Source organism: Oncorhynchus nerka, linkage group LG15 (assembly GCF_034236695.1).
Source record: "Oncorhynchus nerka isolate Pitt River linkage group LG15, Oner_Uvic_2.0, whole genome shotgun sequence".
NCBI lineage: Eukaryota > Metazoa > Chordata > Actinopteri > Salmoniformes > Salmonidae > Oncorhynchus > Oncorhynchus nerka.
In genome coordinates this window covers 23,848,868-23,864,682 of record NC_088410.1, presented here as the reverse complement: position 1 = coordinate 23,864,682, position 15,815 = coordinate 23,848,868, and the positions used below count along the sequence as shown (strand labels likewise).

At 43.7% G+C, this 15,815-nt stretch overlaps 1 protein-coding gene across 1 annotated transcript in view; it reads left to right on the top strand.

Moving 5' to 3' along the window:
• LOC115120752 (syntaxin-10) overlaps positions 1-8,305 on the top strand; it is a 35,746-nt gene extending 27,441 nt beyond the window's left edge. The window contains 3 exon segments of the mRNA XM_065001324.1: positions 1,436-1,542; positions 2,383-2,477; positions 7,229-8,305. Of these exon segments, the coding sequence (XP_064857396.1) occupies positions 1,436-1,542; positions 2,383-2,477; positions 7,229-7,305 (279 nt within the window). The 3' untranslated portion in view covers positions 7,306-8,305.
• The last annotated feature ends 7,510 nt before the right edge of the window (positions 8,306-15,815 follow it).

The window sequence follows — 15,815 nt, the reverse complement described above, 5'->3', positions numbered from 1 at the left end:
GGGCTGAGCTGCGGTGTGGACATGAAGCTACGGTTGGGTTTAGGAGGAGGAGGATGATGATGATGATGATGATGGTTTAGGGCTGAGCTGCGGTGTGGACATGAAGCTACAGTTGGGGTTAGGAGGAGGAGGATGATGATGATGATGATGATGATGATGGTTTAGGGCTGAGCTGTGGTGTGGACATGAAGCTATGGTTGGGGTTAGGAGGATGATGATGATGATGATGATGGTTTAGGGCTGAGCTGCGGTGTGGACATGAAGCTACGGTTGGGGTTAGGAGGAGGAGGATGATGATGATGATGGTTTAGGGCTGAGCTGCGGTGTGGACATGAAGCTACGGTTGGGTTTAGGAGGAGGAGGATGATGATGATGATGATGATGATGGTTTAGGGCTGAGCTGCGGTGTGGACATGAAGCTACAGTTGGGGTTAGGAGGAGGATGATGATGATGATGATGATGATGATGATGGTTTAGGGCTGAGCTGTGGTGTGGACATGAAGCTATGGTTGGGGTTAGGAGGAGGATGATGATGATGATGGTTTAGGGCTGAGCTGCGGTGTGGACATGAAGCTACGGTTAGGAGTTAGGAGGATGATGATGATGATGATGATGGTTTAGGGCTGAGCTGCGGTGTGGACATGAAGCTACGGTTGGGGTTAGGAGGAGGATGATGATGATGATGATGGTTTAGGGCTGAGCTGCGGTGTGGACATGAAGCTACGGTTGGGGTTAGGAGGAGGAGGAGGATGATGATGATGGTTTAGGGCTGAGCTGCGGTGTGGACATGAAGCTACGGTTGGGGTTAGGAGGAGGATGATGATGATGATGATGGTTTAGGGCTGAGCTGCGGTGTGGACATGAAGCTACGGTTGGGGTTAGGAGGAGGATGATGATGATGATGATGGTTTAGGGCTGAGCTGCGGTGTGGACATGAAGCTACGGTTGGGGTTAGGAGGAGGAGGAGGATGATGATGATGGTTTAGGGCTGAGCTGCGGTGTGGACATGAAGCTACGGTTGGGGTTAGGAGGAGGATGATGATGATGGTTTAGGGCTGAGCTGCGGTGTGGACATGAAGCTACGGTTGGGGTTAGGAGGATGATGATGATGATGATGATGGTTTAGGGCTGAGCTGCGGTGTGGACATGAAGCTACGGTTGGGGTTAGGAGGATGATGATGATGATGATGGTTTAGGGCTGAGCTGCGGTGTGGACATGAAGCTACGGTTGGGGTTAGGAGGAGGAGGATGATGATGATGATGATGGTTTAGGGCTGAGCTGCGGTGTGGACATGAAGCTACGGTTGGGGTTAGGAGGAGGATGATGATGATGATGATGATGGTTTAGGGCTGAGCTGCGGTGTGGACATGAAGCTACGGTTGGGGTTAGGAGGAGGATGATGATGATGATGATGATGATGGTGTTCTCCACAGTTGATCATGCAGGACCAGGATGAGCAGTTGGAGCTGGTGACAGGAAGCATCAGAGTACTGAAAGACATGTCAGGACGCATCGGAGATGAACTAGACCAGCAGGCTGTGTGAGCACACACACACACACACACACACACACACACACACACACACACACACATTTGGTGTTGAGGGTCAATGGGAGTAATGGGAAGGGAATAGGGGTTGGAACCTCTCCACCTGCTGCCCTTAAGGGACCACACCTCCCTCTTCCACTGGTTATCATGACTTAAATAGCCGTCTCATATATGTGTGTGTGTAAAGAAAGGACATACCTAGTCAGTTGTACAACTGAATACATTCAACCGAAATGTGTCTTCCACATTTAACCCGACCCCTCTGAATCAGAAAGCCTTTAATCGACGTCATCGGCCCCCCGGACAGCAGTTGTTGTTGAGAGATAACCGCCTTGCTCAAGTGCGTGGTTTTAAAGGGTTCAAGGAGCCTCTGTGTGTACTGAACTTTACATGTGAATTCCATTGTTGTCATGTAATCTCACAGTATACTTCCCATGCTGAGACGTGTGTGTTTGAAGGGTTCAGTGAGTGTGTACTTTACGTGTTCATTGTTTGAGGGATTCTCTTGTATGTTCCAGTATTTTAGGGGTGTTTTAGACAGTTTGCTGTGTGTGTGTGTGTGTGTGTGTGTGTGTGTGTGTGTGTGTGTGTGTGTGTGTGTGTGTGTGTGTGTGTGTGTGTGTGCAGCAGGTAGCCTAGTGGTTAAGAGCGTTGGGCCGGTAACCAAAAATCACTGGTTTGAATCCCTGAGCCGACTTGGTGAAAAATCTGTTTGTGCCCTTGAGCAAGGCACTTAACCCTAATTGCTCCTGTAAGTCGCTCTGGATAAGAATGTCTGTTAAATGACTCAAATGTGTGTGCCTAACACCTATTTTGTCCTGTATGTTTCAGTATGTTAGGAGAGTTTGGAGAGGAGATGGACCAGACAGGTTCTAGGATGGACTCTGTCCTCAAGAAGATGGAGAAAGTCTCCCACATGACCAGCAGTGAGTTAACACACACACTCCATCTCTGTCAGTTGTTCTCTCTCACACACATAGACGACAGGTACAACACCAAGTCACCCTCCCTCTCTTTACCTTAATATCACTCTCTCTCTCCCTCTCTCTCTTTTCCTCTCCGTCTCTCTCCCTCGCTCTCTCTTTTCCTCTCTCTCTCTCCCTCTCTTTTCCTCTCTCTCTCTCTCCCTCTCTTTTCCTCTCTCTCTCTCCCGCTCTCTCTCTTTTCCTCTCCGTGTCTTTTCCTCTCTGTCTCTCTCCCTTTTCCTCTCTCTCTCCCTCTCTTTTCCTCTCTCTCTCTCCCACTCTCTCTCTCTTTTCCTCTCCGTCTCTCTCCCTTTTCCTCTCTGTCTCTGTCTTTCCCTCTTTCTGTCTTCCTCCTTCTCTCTTTGTATCTCTGTCTCTGTATCTGTCTCTCTCTCTCTCTCTCTCTCTCTCTCTCTCTGCCTCTCTCTCCCTGTCTCTCTGCCTCTCTCTCCCTGTCTCTGTCTCTCAAGTTTCACATTCAAATTCAAGCTGCTTTATTGACATGAAAAACAATGTCTATATTGCCTGAGCAACAATGTATACAATATACACTAATGAATAATAATAATATGGTAGTAAATAATACAAATAAAGAAAATAACAATACTATGGTAACAGTCAATTAGAAATCTAATAAATTTAAAGGGCCAACATGGAAAAGGAAACAATAACGATAACTGTCATCCTCACCATTACATCAGCACTACAACTACCACCATCATTACTACTACCACCACCATTACAACTACCACCACCATTACTACTACCACCATCATTACTACTACCACCACCATTACAACTACCACCACCATTACTACTACCACCATCATTACTACTACCACCACCATTACTACTACCACCATCATTACTACTACCACCACCATTACAACTACCACCACCATTACTACTACCACCATCATTACTACTACCACCACCATTACTACTACCACCATCATTACTACTACCACCACCATTACTACCACCACCACCATTACTACTACCACCACCATTACTACTACCACCATCATTACTACTACCACCACCATTACTACTACCACCATCATTACTACTACCACCACCATTACAACTACCACCACCATTACTACTACCACCACCATTACTACTACCACCATCATTACTACCACCACCATTACTACTACTACCACCATCATTACTACTACCACCACCATCACTACTACTACCACCATCATTACTACTACCACCACCATTACTACTACCACCACCATTACTACTACCACCATCACTACTACTACCACCATCATTACTACTACCACCACCATTACTACTACCACCACCATTACTACTACCACCATCATTACTACCACCATCACTACTACTACCACCATCATTACAACTACCACACCATTACTACTACCACCATCATTACTACTACCACCACCATTACTACTACCACCATCACTACTACTACCACCATCATTACTACTACCACCACCATTACTACTACCACCATCATTACTACTACCACCATCATTACTACTACCACCATCACTACTACTACCACCATCACTACTACTACCACCATCACTACTACTACCACCATCATTACTACCACCACCATTACTACTACTACCACCATCATTACTACTACCACCATCATTACTACTATCATCATCATTACTACCACCATCACTAAACTGCTATCATTACCATCACCCCTACTACCACCATCATTACTACTACCACCATCATTACTACTACCACCATCATTACTACTACCACCATCACTACTACTACCACCATCACTACTACCACCACCATTACTACGACCACCATCACTACTACCACCATCATTACTACTACCACCATCACTACTACCACCATCACTACTACCACCATCTACTACCACCATCACTACTACCACCATCATTACTACTACCACCATCACTACTACCACCATCATTACTACTACCACCATCATTACTACTACCACCATCATTACTACTACCACCATCATTACTACTACCACCATCATTACTACTACCACCATCATTACTACTACCACCATCATTACTACCACCATCACTACTACCACCATCATTACTACTACCACCATCATTACTACTACCACCATCATTACTACTACCATCATTACTACTACCACCATCATTACTACTACCACCATCACTACTACTACCACCATCATCTACTACTACCACCATCATTACTACTACCACCATCATTACTACTACCACCATCATTACTACTACCACCATCACTACTACCACCACCATCACTACTACCACCATCATTACTACTACCACCATCATTACTACTACCACCATCATTACTACTACCACCATCACTACTACTACCACCATCATTACTACTACCACCACCATCATTACTACTACCACCATCATTACTACTACCACCATCATTACTACTACCACCATCATTACTACTACCACCATCATTACTACTACCACCATCATTACTACTACCACCATCATTACTACTACCACCATCACTACTACCACCACCATTACTACTACCACCATCATTACTACTACCACCATCATTACTACTACCACCACCACCATCATTACTACTACCACCATCACTACTACCACCATCATACTACTACCACCATCATTACTACTACCACCATCATTACTACCACCACCATCATTACTACTACCACCATCATTACTACTACCACCATCATTACTACTACCACCATCACTACTACTACCACCATCACTACTACTACCACCATCATTACTACTACCACCATCATTACTACTACCACCATCATTACTACTACTACCACCATCACTACTACCACCATCATTACTACTACCACCATCATTACAACTACCACCACCATTACTACTACCACCACCATTACTACTACCACCACCATTACTACTACCACCACCATTACTACTACCACCATCACTACTACCACCATCATTACTACTACCACCACCATTACTACTACCACCATCACTACTACCACCATCACTACTACCACCATCATTACTACCACCATCATTACTACTACCACCACCATTACTACTACCACCATCACTACTACCACCATCATTACTACTACCACCACCATTACTACTACCACCATCACTACTACCACCATCACTACTACCACCACCATTACTACTACCACCATCACTACTACCACCATCATTACTACTACCACCATCATTACTACTACCACCATCATTACTACTACCACCATCATTACTACTACCACCCATTACTACTACCACCATCACTACTACCACCATCATTACTACCACCATCATTACTACTACCACCATCATTACTACTACCACCATCATTACTACTACCACCATCATTACTACTTACTACTACCACCATCATTACTACTACCACCATCATACTACTACCACCTACCACCATCACTACTACCACCATCTACCACCATCATTACTACTACCACCATCACTACACTACCACCATTACTACTACCACCATCATTACTACTACCATCATCATTACTACTACCACCATCACTACTACTACCACCATCATCATTACTACCACCATCATCATTACTACTACCACCATCACTACTACTACCACCATCACTACTACCACCATCATTACTACTACCACCATCCATCATTACTACTACCACCATCACTACTACTACCACCATCACTACTACTACCACCATCACTACTACTATCACCATCATTACTACTACCACCATCATTACTACTACCACCATCATTACTACTACCACCACCATTACTACTACCACCATCATTACTACTACCACCACCATTACTACTACCACCATCATTACTACTACCACCATCACTACTACCACCATCATTACTACTACCACCACCATTACTACTACCACCATCATTACTACTACCACCACCATTACTACTACCACCATCATTACTACTACCACCATCATTACTACTACCACCACCATTACTACTACCACCATCATTACTACTACCACCATCATTACTACTACCACCATCATTACTACCACCATCATTACTACTACCACCATCATTACTACTACCACCATCATTACTACTACCACCATCACATTACTACTACCACCATCATTACTACTACCACCATCATTACTACTACCACCACCATTACTACTACCACCATCACTACTACCACCATCATTACTACTACCACCATCATTACTACTACCACCACCATTACTACTACCACCATCACTACTACTACCACCATCATTACTACTACCACCATCATTACTACTACCACCACCATTACTACTACCACCATCACTACTACTACCACCATCACTACTACTACCACCATCACTACTACTACCACCATCACTACTACTACCACCATCACTACTACTACCACCATCATTACTACTACCACCATCATTACTACTACCACCATCATTACTACTACCACCATCATTACTACCACCATCACTAAACTGCTATCATTACCATCACCCCTATTACCATCATCATTACTACTACCGCCATCACTAAACTGCTATCACTTATACTATCCATACCACTACTATTTGGAATGATGTTAAGTTACTGCTTACTATGCATATGTTATTATTCAGTGGCCCTCAGGCTATGGCAGGCAAGTACATATAAGCATCTCTAGACTATACACTCGTGATTGTGACGTGTGTGTGTGTGTGTGTGTGTGTGTTCTCTCAGGTAGGAGACAGTGGTGTGCCATCGGAGTACTGGTGGTCATCATGGTAGTTGTTCTCATCCTCTTCTTCACCCTCTGAGTATGGACCTCTCTTCACTACACGACTCTACCGCACTCACCCACTCCTTCCTGGGGATGAACCATGAAATGGATGAAGGGATGAATGGAGGCATCGCTATAGGAAACAAGGAATCCAATCCAACCCTCGTCTTTCCTTTGTCATAGATTATTCAGAGACTGAATTCTATCTTTCTAGTACTCATCACTTTGTCTCTGTCTCTCTCTGGGTTTCTGTCTGTCCCCATTTCCCTCCTATTTCCCACCTCTCTCACCACCCATATCAGAGGAGAGCAGTGAGATGACGGTTACATTATATTATATATTCAGGCAAAGCTAAGATGTCTCGTGTGTGTGAATGATGGTACAGACTTGGGAGGAGGGAGGGAGATATCAATGTTGCCTTATCTATTTTTATACGTCTATGAGATGATCTATGGGCTTCATCCCAAATAGGACCCTATTCCCTACATAGTGCACTACTTAGGATTGGTGAAATCACCTAGATCGTAGATCTGTTGTTAGGTCAACTTCTACATTTACATTTACATTTAAGTCATTTAGCAGACGCTCTTATCCAGAGCGACTTACAAATTGACTACCTTGTTCCAAATCATCTGGCCCGTTGGAATAGCTTTATCATAGGAGGTAGAAGTTACCCCTAGACATGTTTTATGTAGTTTCCCCTTCTGGATAAAGGATTTGAGGCTAGTGATCTGATCCCAGATCTGTGGAGATGGGAAAGTTCAAGCCTATGGTGACTTTACCATAGTAACAGTTGGAGTTCTGGGTTGCTGGGCAGGAAATTAGCAGCACAAGTTCATTTGAAGCTCTTTCGCCCCCTAGTGGACATTTATGGCCATGTCCACATGTCATAATGTGAGATACCACTGACTGATGTGATGGCACGTTTTCAGAGTTGTGCTGATATAGGATCAGTTTTGCCTCCTACTCTGAGATGCTTGATGACCCTGAGGTGCATTTTATACTATTGTGTAAATAAATCTAAATGTAATGCTTGACATTGTGGGATGTGGACTTATTTTGCCTTTCTCAAGACACATCTCTCTATGGGAGAGTTTCCTGCCTGGTGTCTTTTGGTTGGCACTGCCACCTTGGTCCCAATGGTACCCGTTTGTGTGGGATGGTTGGTTTAATCTGTTCATTTGCGATTGGTTGTGTATTTGCATTGCAGTGCTAGAGGTGTCACTACAGACCCTGGTTCGATTTCAGGCTGTAGCGTAACCGGCCGTGATTGAGTCCCATAGGGCGGCACACAATTGGCCCAGCGTCGTCGTAAATAAGAATTTGTTAACTGACTTGCCTAGTTAAATGAATTTACATTGTACTGATTGAATCACTCAAGTATTTTTCCATTCTCTGTTTGTGATCAGTTTGAAAGGTTGTAGCTCTGTTCTACTGAAAACTGTCTGTACTGGTTTCCATCTATCACATTGTCCAATGATTTAGGTTTATTAGGAACTCTCTCAGGGTGCATTGACTGGTGCAATAGGCCCTGTTCTAATACCTCCTTCCTTCACCTATTCCTCAAGGAAATCACCACTGATCTAACACGATCTGGTTGGTCAGAGGACGCAGTGGAAAGTAGCCTAAATTCCACCTATCCAACTTTGTCAGATCAGTGATTGTGCACAAACAAGGTTGCATTACATTACATTTCAGATCAGTGATTGTGCACAAACAGTGGGTTGCTAAATATTTTAGAAGGGTTTGAACAGGTATTCCTTAAAGAGGTGGGGTTTCTTCCAAGTGGTGATTGAATTAGAAGGAAGTTGCATTAGAAGGGTTTGAACAGGGCCTGATTCTTCCAAGTCAAAAAGGAAAAGGTTAGCTAGCATTTATCCACTTCAATGATCAGTGTTTCTCCAGCTATGGAAATGACTAACCATTCAACAGTTATTGCTAGATGCCTTGTGGGAAGAATGTATTGTGTAAATAGCATACAAAATGGCCACCTTCCTGCTTTTGTTTGCTTGCATGTTATTGAAGGGGAGTTTACAACTGTATTTTGTTGCCATTTGAGTGCAGTTAACATTGGTGAAAGGTTTGTTTCATTGAATTAGTGACCTCACTCATCTCAAGTTCTACTGTTGCTATTCAGTGTAATGTTTTCCAAAGTCTATGAATTCTATTTGCCTCTTAACCCGAAAAACATGTGCTGTAGTTGTCGGCCTCCCTGTCTATGAATGAACATGGGAGTCATTTCAAATGCGTTGCCGTATCAGCCTGAAACGTCAAGTAAACACTCCTTTTTTGTACGATAAATGTTTTGCCGTCATTGTAGTTTCTTGATGAAAATGAACACTTGTTCTTAATAAATCATATGCTTTTAAAGTGTTTGACTCTCAATGCATTTTAGTTCTAAAGGGAAACTCTCTCCACTGTTGAGGTAGTTCAGTGAGCCACCTTGGCCGGGATTCAAGCCCATCGGCCCTTTTGAAGGCAATGTTCAGAGACCACGTTCTCAATTGGAAATGATCTTTAAATATCAAGCGTGCGATTACGCTGATCTGATTGAATGCCAGCCCTTGGAGACAGGCTTTGCCCTTAGACTGGATTCAAACCTAGCTGCTTCTGATTGAATGACCAGCTTCAAACCTTGGAGACAGGCTTTGCAAACCTATGGGTGGTGTATTTAGACTGGATTCAAACCTATGGGTGGTGTATTTCAGTTGAAGACCGGCTTCAAACCTATGGGTGGTGTATTTCAGTTGAAGACCGGCTTCAAACCTATGGGTGGTGTATTTCAGTTGAAGACCGGCTTCAAACCTATGGGTGGTGTATTTCAGTTGAAGACCGGCTTCAAACCTATGGGTGGTGTATTTCAGTTGAAGACCGGCTTCAAACCTATGGGTGGTGTATTTCAGTTGAAGACCGGATTCAAACCTATGGGTGGTGTATTTCAGTTGAAGACCGGATTCAAACCTATGGGTGGTGTATTTCAGTTGAAGACCGGCTTCAAACCTATGGGTGGTGTATTTCAGTTGAAGACTGGATTCAAACCTATGGGTGGTGTATTTCAGTTGAAGACCGGCTTCAAACCTATGGGTGGTGTATCGGTTGAAGACTGGCTTCAAACCTATGGGTGGTGTATTTCAGTTGAAGACTGGATTCAAACCTATGGGTGGTGTATTTCAGTTGAAGACCGGCTTCAAACCTATGGGTGGTGTATTTCAGTTGAAGACCGGCTTCAAACCTATGGGTGGTGTATTTCAGTTGAAGACCTTACACGAGAATGAGCATGACGACCTACCCTCAGCACCAATTTGCAATATTCCAGAATATTTCCATGCCATAAAGAGAGCTGTCCTGAGTACTGTAGCGCTGGAAAAAGCGTGTGTGAAATGTTTGCGTCACGCATACCTGAAACAAATAGCTATAAACACAGAACAATGAGACATACGTGAAGCATCCAACAGGCTGCAGTAGGTCTATACATATCAATTTGACATTTCCAAACTTAAAGATGAGTACAACCAGAGATGTGTGGCTTTGGTACAAGTACATAAGACTGAATCCACTGGATAAAAAGACAAGGCAGGAATGTTTGTTATAAATGTGGTATACATGCCTAAGTTGTGACTCCTAACTCAACTTAATATTTACAAACCATGAAGACGACAGCACAAGTCCATAACGTACGACTAAAACACAGTAAAAACCACACGTATTTGTTACAAACCTTTTATTAAGATATTCAGATTGTTTTTCATAATTTGTCTTTTTTACAGTAGTTAATGTGCAATTATCTTTATTACTGGGTCACAGTTAGGATTTCACAAAGTTATTGGCACTTGGAACACTGGCATGTACATGGGTAGGGATCAGGAAGAGGGGGGTAACACGGCATGGGATAGGGGTCGTCGGGAGGAGCATCATCAGTAGTATATCTCTGACAACACTACTGCATTAGGTTGTATTTTTCATTTCTTTTTTATATTTTTAGTCGGTTATTTTTATAACTCATGCTGCGAGTGAACTAACAAACTTCAATAGTGCTTCTATGTATTGTAAGAATGTACAGTTTAATAGACTGTATTTATAGTGTGAAAAGAAAGATCTGCAACGGGGAAAGACCTCGACGGCACCAGAGACAGGAAACCAAATCAAAAAGAGAGAAGAGTCATTCTCGGTTGCTGTCATATCTCTCTATGTAACTGAGGTAATAACTTTCACAAAGCATCCCACTTCTCCACAGCCAATACCTTGACTGTATTCTATTCATTCCATGTCAATATGAGACTTGAGCTATTTTTATTGTTCTGGTCTGTCTGTACCTGAACAAACTGTACTGTAGCCATAACGTCTCCTGGGTCGTATTCATTAGGGCACACCGTAGAGAAACGTTTTGCAACGGGGGGAACAGAAAAAAAACATGAGCGTCTCTTATTAGACAAGTTCATGCAGTCCCTCCCCGTTTTCAGTCCGTTCTGTGCGTAATGAACACGACCCCGGTACTTATGAGGTTAGTAACGGTCTGAGGCTATGACTGACGGCATAGGAGGTAAACTGTATCTGTGTAGTTGTAAACACACATTAAAACAGGACACTATCAGTGAGCAGCCATGCCGTGTGTGTGTGTATCTCTGGTGCGTCAGGGTCCTTATAAGGAGCGGTAATACTAGTAAATGTATCTCTGGAATAGACGTTTAGAAGATTGCTGTCAGTCAGCGGTTGCAGAGAAAAGCACAGATTAGAGCCAGACCTGGGATCAAATACTTCATCTGGGATTGATTGAGCACGCCTGGCTTAGTGGACCCAATAGAATTGTCCTAAAACGGCATACACGGCCCATCAGACTCTCCAGGAGGGCTAGAGCTCCAAAGTATTTTAAAGATTTAAAATACTTGAACCCAGGTCTGATTTTAACTGCAAGGAAACATACAAGGATTGACAGGCCACAATGCAAGCAGAAATGGCCTTGTCCCTTACCACTGGTCTAAGGTCAGATCTTTCTTTATCCCTATGTTTAGAATTAGGATTGGTAATAGGGTAATCTGGTTGTAGAGCTGTGGTAAAGGGGTTAACTTGGACCTATAGCCTGCCATGCAGAGGGGGCCGGTTGGGAGGGAGGGTGGGGGGCTACTATAGTAATAGAATGGCGTCCCCTCTCCTCCCTCTGCAGGGAAGAGATGTACAGTCTGGTCACTAGGACCCAGGGGGATAACCTCCCTACGCGTTGGTTGGTTGGGCACTACCCCCCAGAACCTGCCCGGGGGGGGGTTGTGGTGGGTACAGCAACAAACAAATGAAAACCAAATAAAAATACAAAATGAAAAGGAATAATAAAAAATACAGAAATAAAGGAAACTACAAAAAAATCATCTTCACAAAGAGTTGCTTCCCCCCCATTCATCCCCACACCGATTCATTAGTAGACAGCGTAGCAAATCATATCGCAATGAAGAAAAACTACAGCTTCCTATTGGACAAATTCGGGTAGTCCCTCCATGCTTGTCAGTTTTCCACCGTTTGGTGCCTAATGAACACAACCCTGGATCCATGGAAATAGAACGGACTTGGAACCTCTAACCCCCTCAAACTCAACTCTGGACCTCGAAGCCAGTTTCCACTGAATGTTTTCATTGTTCCCCTCTAAAACCAGGGACTGATTTAGACCTGGGACACCAGGTGTGTGCAATTAATTATTAGGTAGAACAGAAAAGCAGCAGGCTTGGGAACGCGTAGGTTAAGAGTTGAGTACGCCTGCCTAACCCATGATGCCATCATTGACTTGAATGGGGAGGTCCGTTCTATAGATTCTATTTCTATGGCCGGATCCCACTTCTGCCACCAAATACCACTCCACAGACCGGTCTAGAGGGACTAAATAGAGAGCGTGTTGACAAGGTGCCGAGGCTTTGGCTAGCGGTCTCTACTATACCGGACCGTTAGCGCTCACCCAAAGGTGCTTCAGTAAAGATTATTTCACCCTCTCTATTTCCCTTTTATTTGTCTGTGGTGCCGAGTGGAACCAGGTAGCGACAAGAAGCAACCCAGTGAGCACAAGACATTGAAATGGCGTATTGTCAACGTCTTGGGAAGACAGACAGGTAGATACATGGACATGACAAAGACAGGAAGCGATGTATTCCTGTCAGGATACAGGCTAGGAATGAGTAGTAACTTGGGGCTGTGTACAGGCTCCAGCAGAGCTTACGTTAGCTATGGGGATCAACGGACTAAATATTTGGTCTCAAACACAATGGGGACTTCATCCCCAAAGCAAATACTGACAGGTCTTTTTGAATGTAGAATTAATGAATACAAGACAAGTCGAGACAGAAAGCAAAGCTCAACCACTGTCTCACTGATGTAACATTACGCTGCCCTCTATCGGTAGGATGATGGTAATGCCAGGCAGCGCAAGAAGTCCCCCCTCCCCCCCTGAGTTGGAGTACCAACACCAGACACCAGGTGGGCGAGCACCTTATGAGCATCACAATCCAGCTATTCTCTTGTGGACAGACAATTTTCGGCAATAATGTTACTTCTGGGTAACCGAGATCCCAATCCAGCCAACATTTCCCTGGCTGGGACAGTTGTCATTCTATACCATTTAGCAGATGCTTTTATCCAAAGCCATTTACAGTCACGCGTGCATACATTTTACGTATGGGTGGTCCCGGGAATTGAACCCACTATCCTGGCGTTGCAAGCGCCGTGCTCTAACAACTGAGCTGGACCACATGAGACGAGAGCCAAGCATGGTCAAGTGAAGGCGGAAACTAATTTAACTTCCAGGGAATTCTGGATTTCAAAGAAATGTACAAGAACATAAAAGACTATGTCTGATGGATATTCTAAATATTCCTAGTAAGGAATTTCAGAGATATAGTCCCTTAGGAGAGACTGACATACCAGCTAGTGGTGCTTCCACAGTCCATCATCTGTCGGTCTGTAAACCAACCAACCCTGTCTCCCTCCCTCCCAAAAGTACACAATGCAGTTTCAGTACGGTGTTCCCCCTTCTCGTGTCCAGCATCAAAACGGCCCCCTCCCCTTCATTACAGCACAATGCAAAAATATGTGGATCTCTTTCTCTAGCTATTTTACACTTTCAGAGTTCAACTTCCTCTTAATGACAGAACACTTGGCAAGTTTCTAAAACGTGTTAATGTTTGAATTAGTAATCAGGACCTAAAACACTACATAGTACATAGCTTCTCTTAGCAACACTAGTATTTACACACTAGCGTTGCTAGGAATTAGCTTGCAAAAAAACAGAGTAGTCAGCCAGAAGACAGGAGTGAAATAAAATTACATTTCAACTTACTCTGCCGATTGTCTGTAGAGTTGATCCTTATGCAGGGGGGAAATTAAGCAAGAAACATTTAGTAGAACATAACTTAAACCCTGTCCAAACGTGGGTCTTTCGTCCCACTTCCTCTCTGCTTACCTCGCGTCAAAATAAAAGTCTGGCACGTGCGCCATACCTGCACAAGAAAGCAAGAACTTGTGAGGGACTTTTATTTTGACATGAAGTAAACAGAGAGGAACTGAAGTCCCGGAGGAACTGCATGGGGTCTACAAACAGACCTTTAATTATACGTTCCATTCTATGTTCTTTCTCCATCTCCCCTGCATAAAGACCAACCCTACGGACAAAGTTGAAATTGAATTTGACTTCCGGTGGACTATTCCGTCTTTTGCAAGCTAATTCCTAGCAAGGATATTGTGTGAATACTAGAGTAGGTAAAAGCAGCTATACAGTACACATTTAAATCTGTAGAAATAAAAACATTGGTAAGTATCAACAGAAAAACAGCAACGTAATAATAACATTTCCTACAAAGCTCTCTAGTATTTTTTAAATGTAATTTCTGGCCCAGCGAAACAACTTCCAGCCGCATTTAGAAATGGTGTGTTTGGCCAGTGTTTCTACAGGATTCATCACTCACTCGTCCTCCTTTTCCTCGTTCTCCTGTCCCCTCTCTCAGTAGCATTGGACTTGATAAAAGTCATAAAAAAAAAAAGACAAACATGCATGTATCCCAAATGGCATCCTATTCCTTATTTAGTGCACTACTTTTGACCATGGTCCATAGGGCTCTGGTCAAAAGTAGTGCAATATTTTTTAGGGAATAGGGTGCCATTTGGAACGTAGACTTGATTTCCAGGCTAGGAGGCCAGGGGTGTCTGTGGTAACGTCCCAAAATGGCACCCTATTCCCAATATAGTGCACTACTTTTGGCCAGAGTCCTATGGGATGCCATATAGTCAAAAGTAGTACAGGTAATAGGGTATTGATTTCAGCTCTGCTATAATGAAACAGTCTGGATTTCCAGGCTGTCTGCCTGACGACTCACTACATACTTCAGTCAGCGTTGAAGTCGGTTGTGGTGACATCACAATGAGGGGTGTTGTGCAAAACAAAAGTCATTACCGATTGAAGCATCTTGAACCAATCAGAGTAAGCCAATGACACATTTTGAAAACGCAGCTTTGCCCACGTGTGTTCTGGCTCTGGCCCAACCCATCGCCTTCTGGGACCAATCACTGTTTGAATGT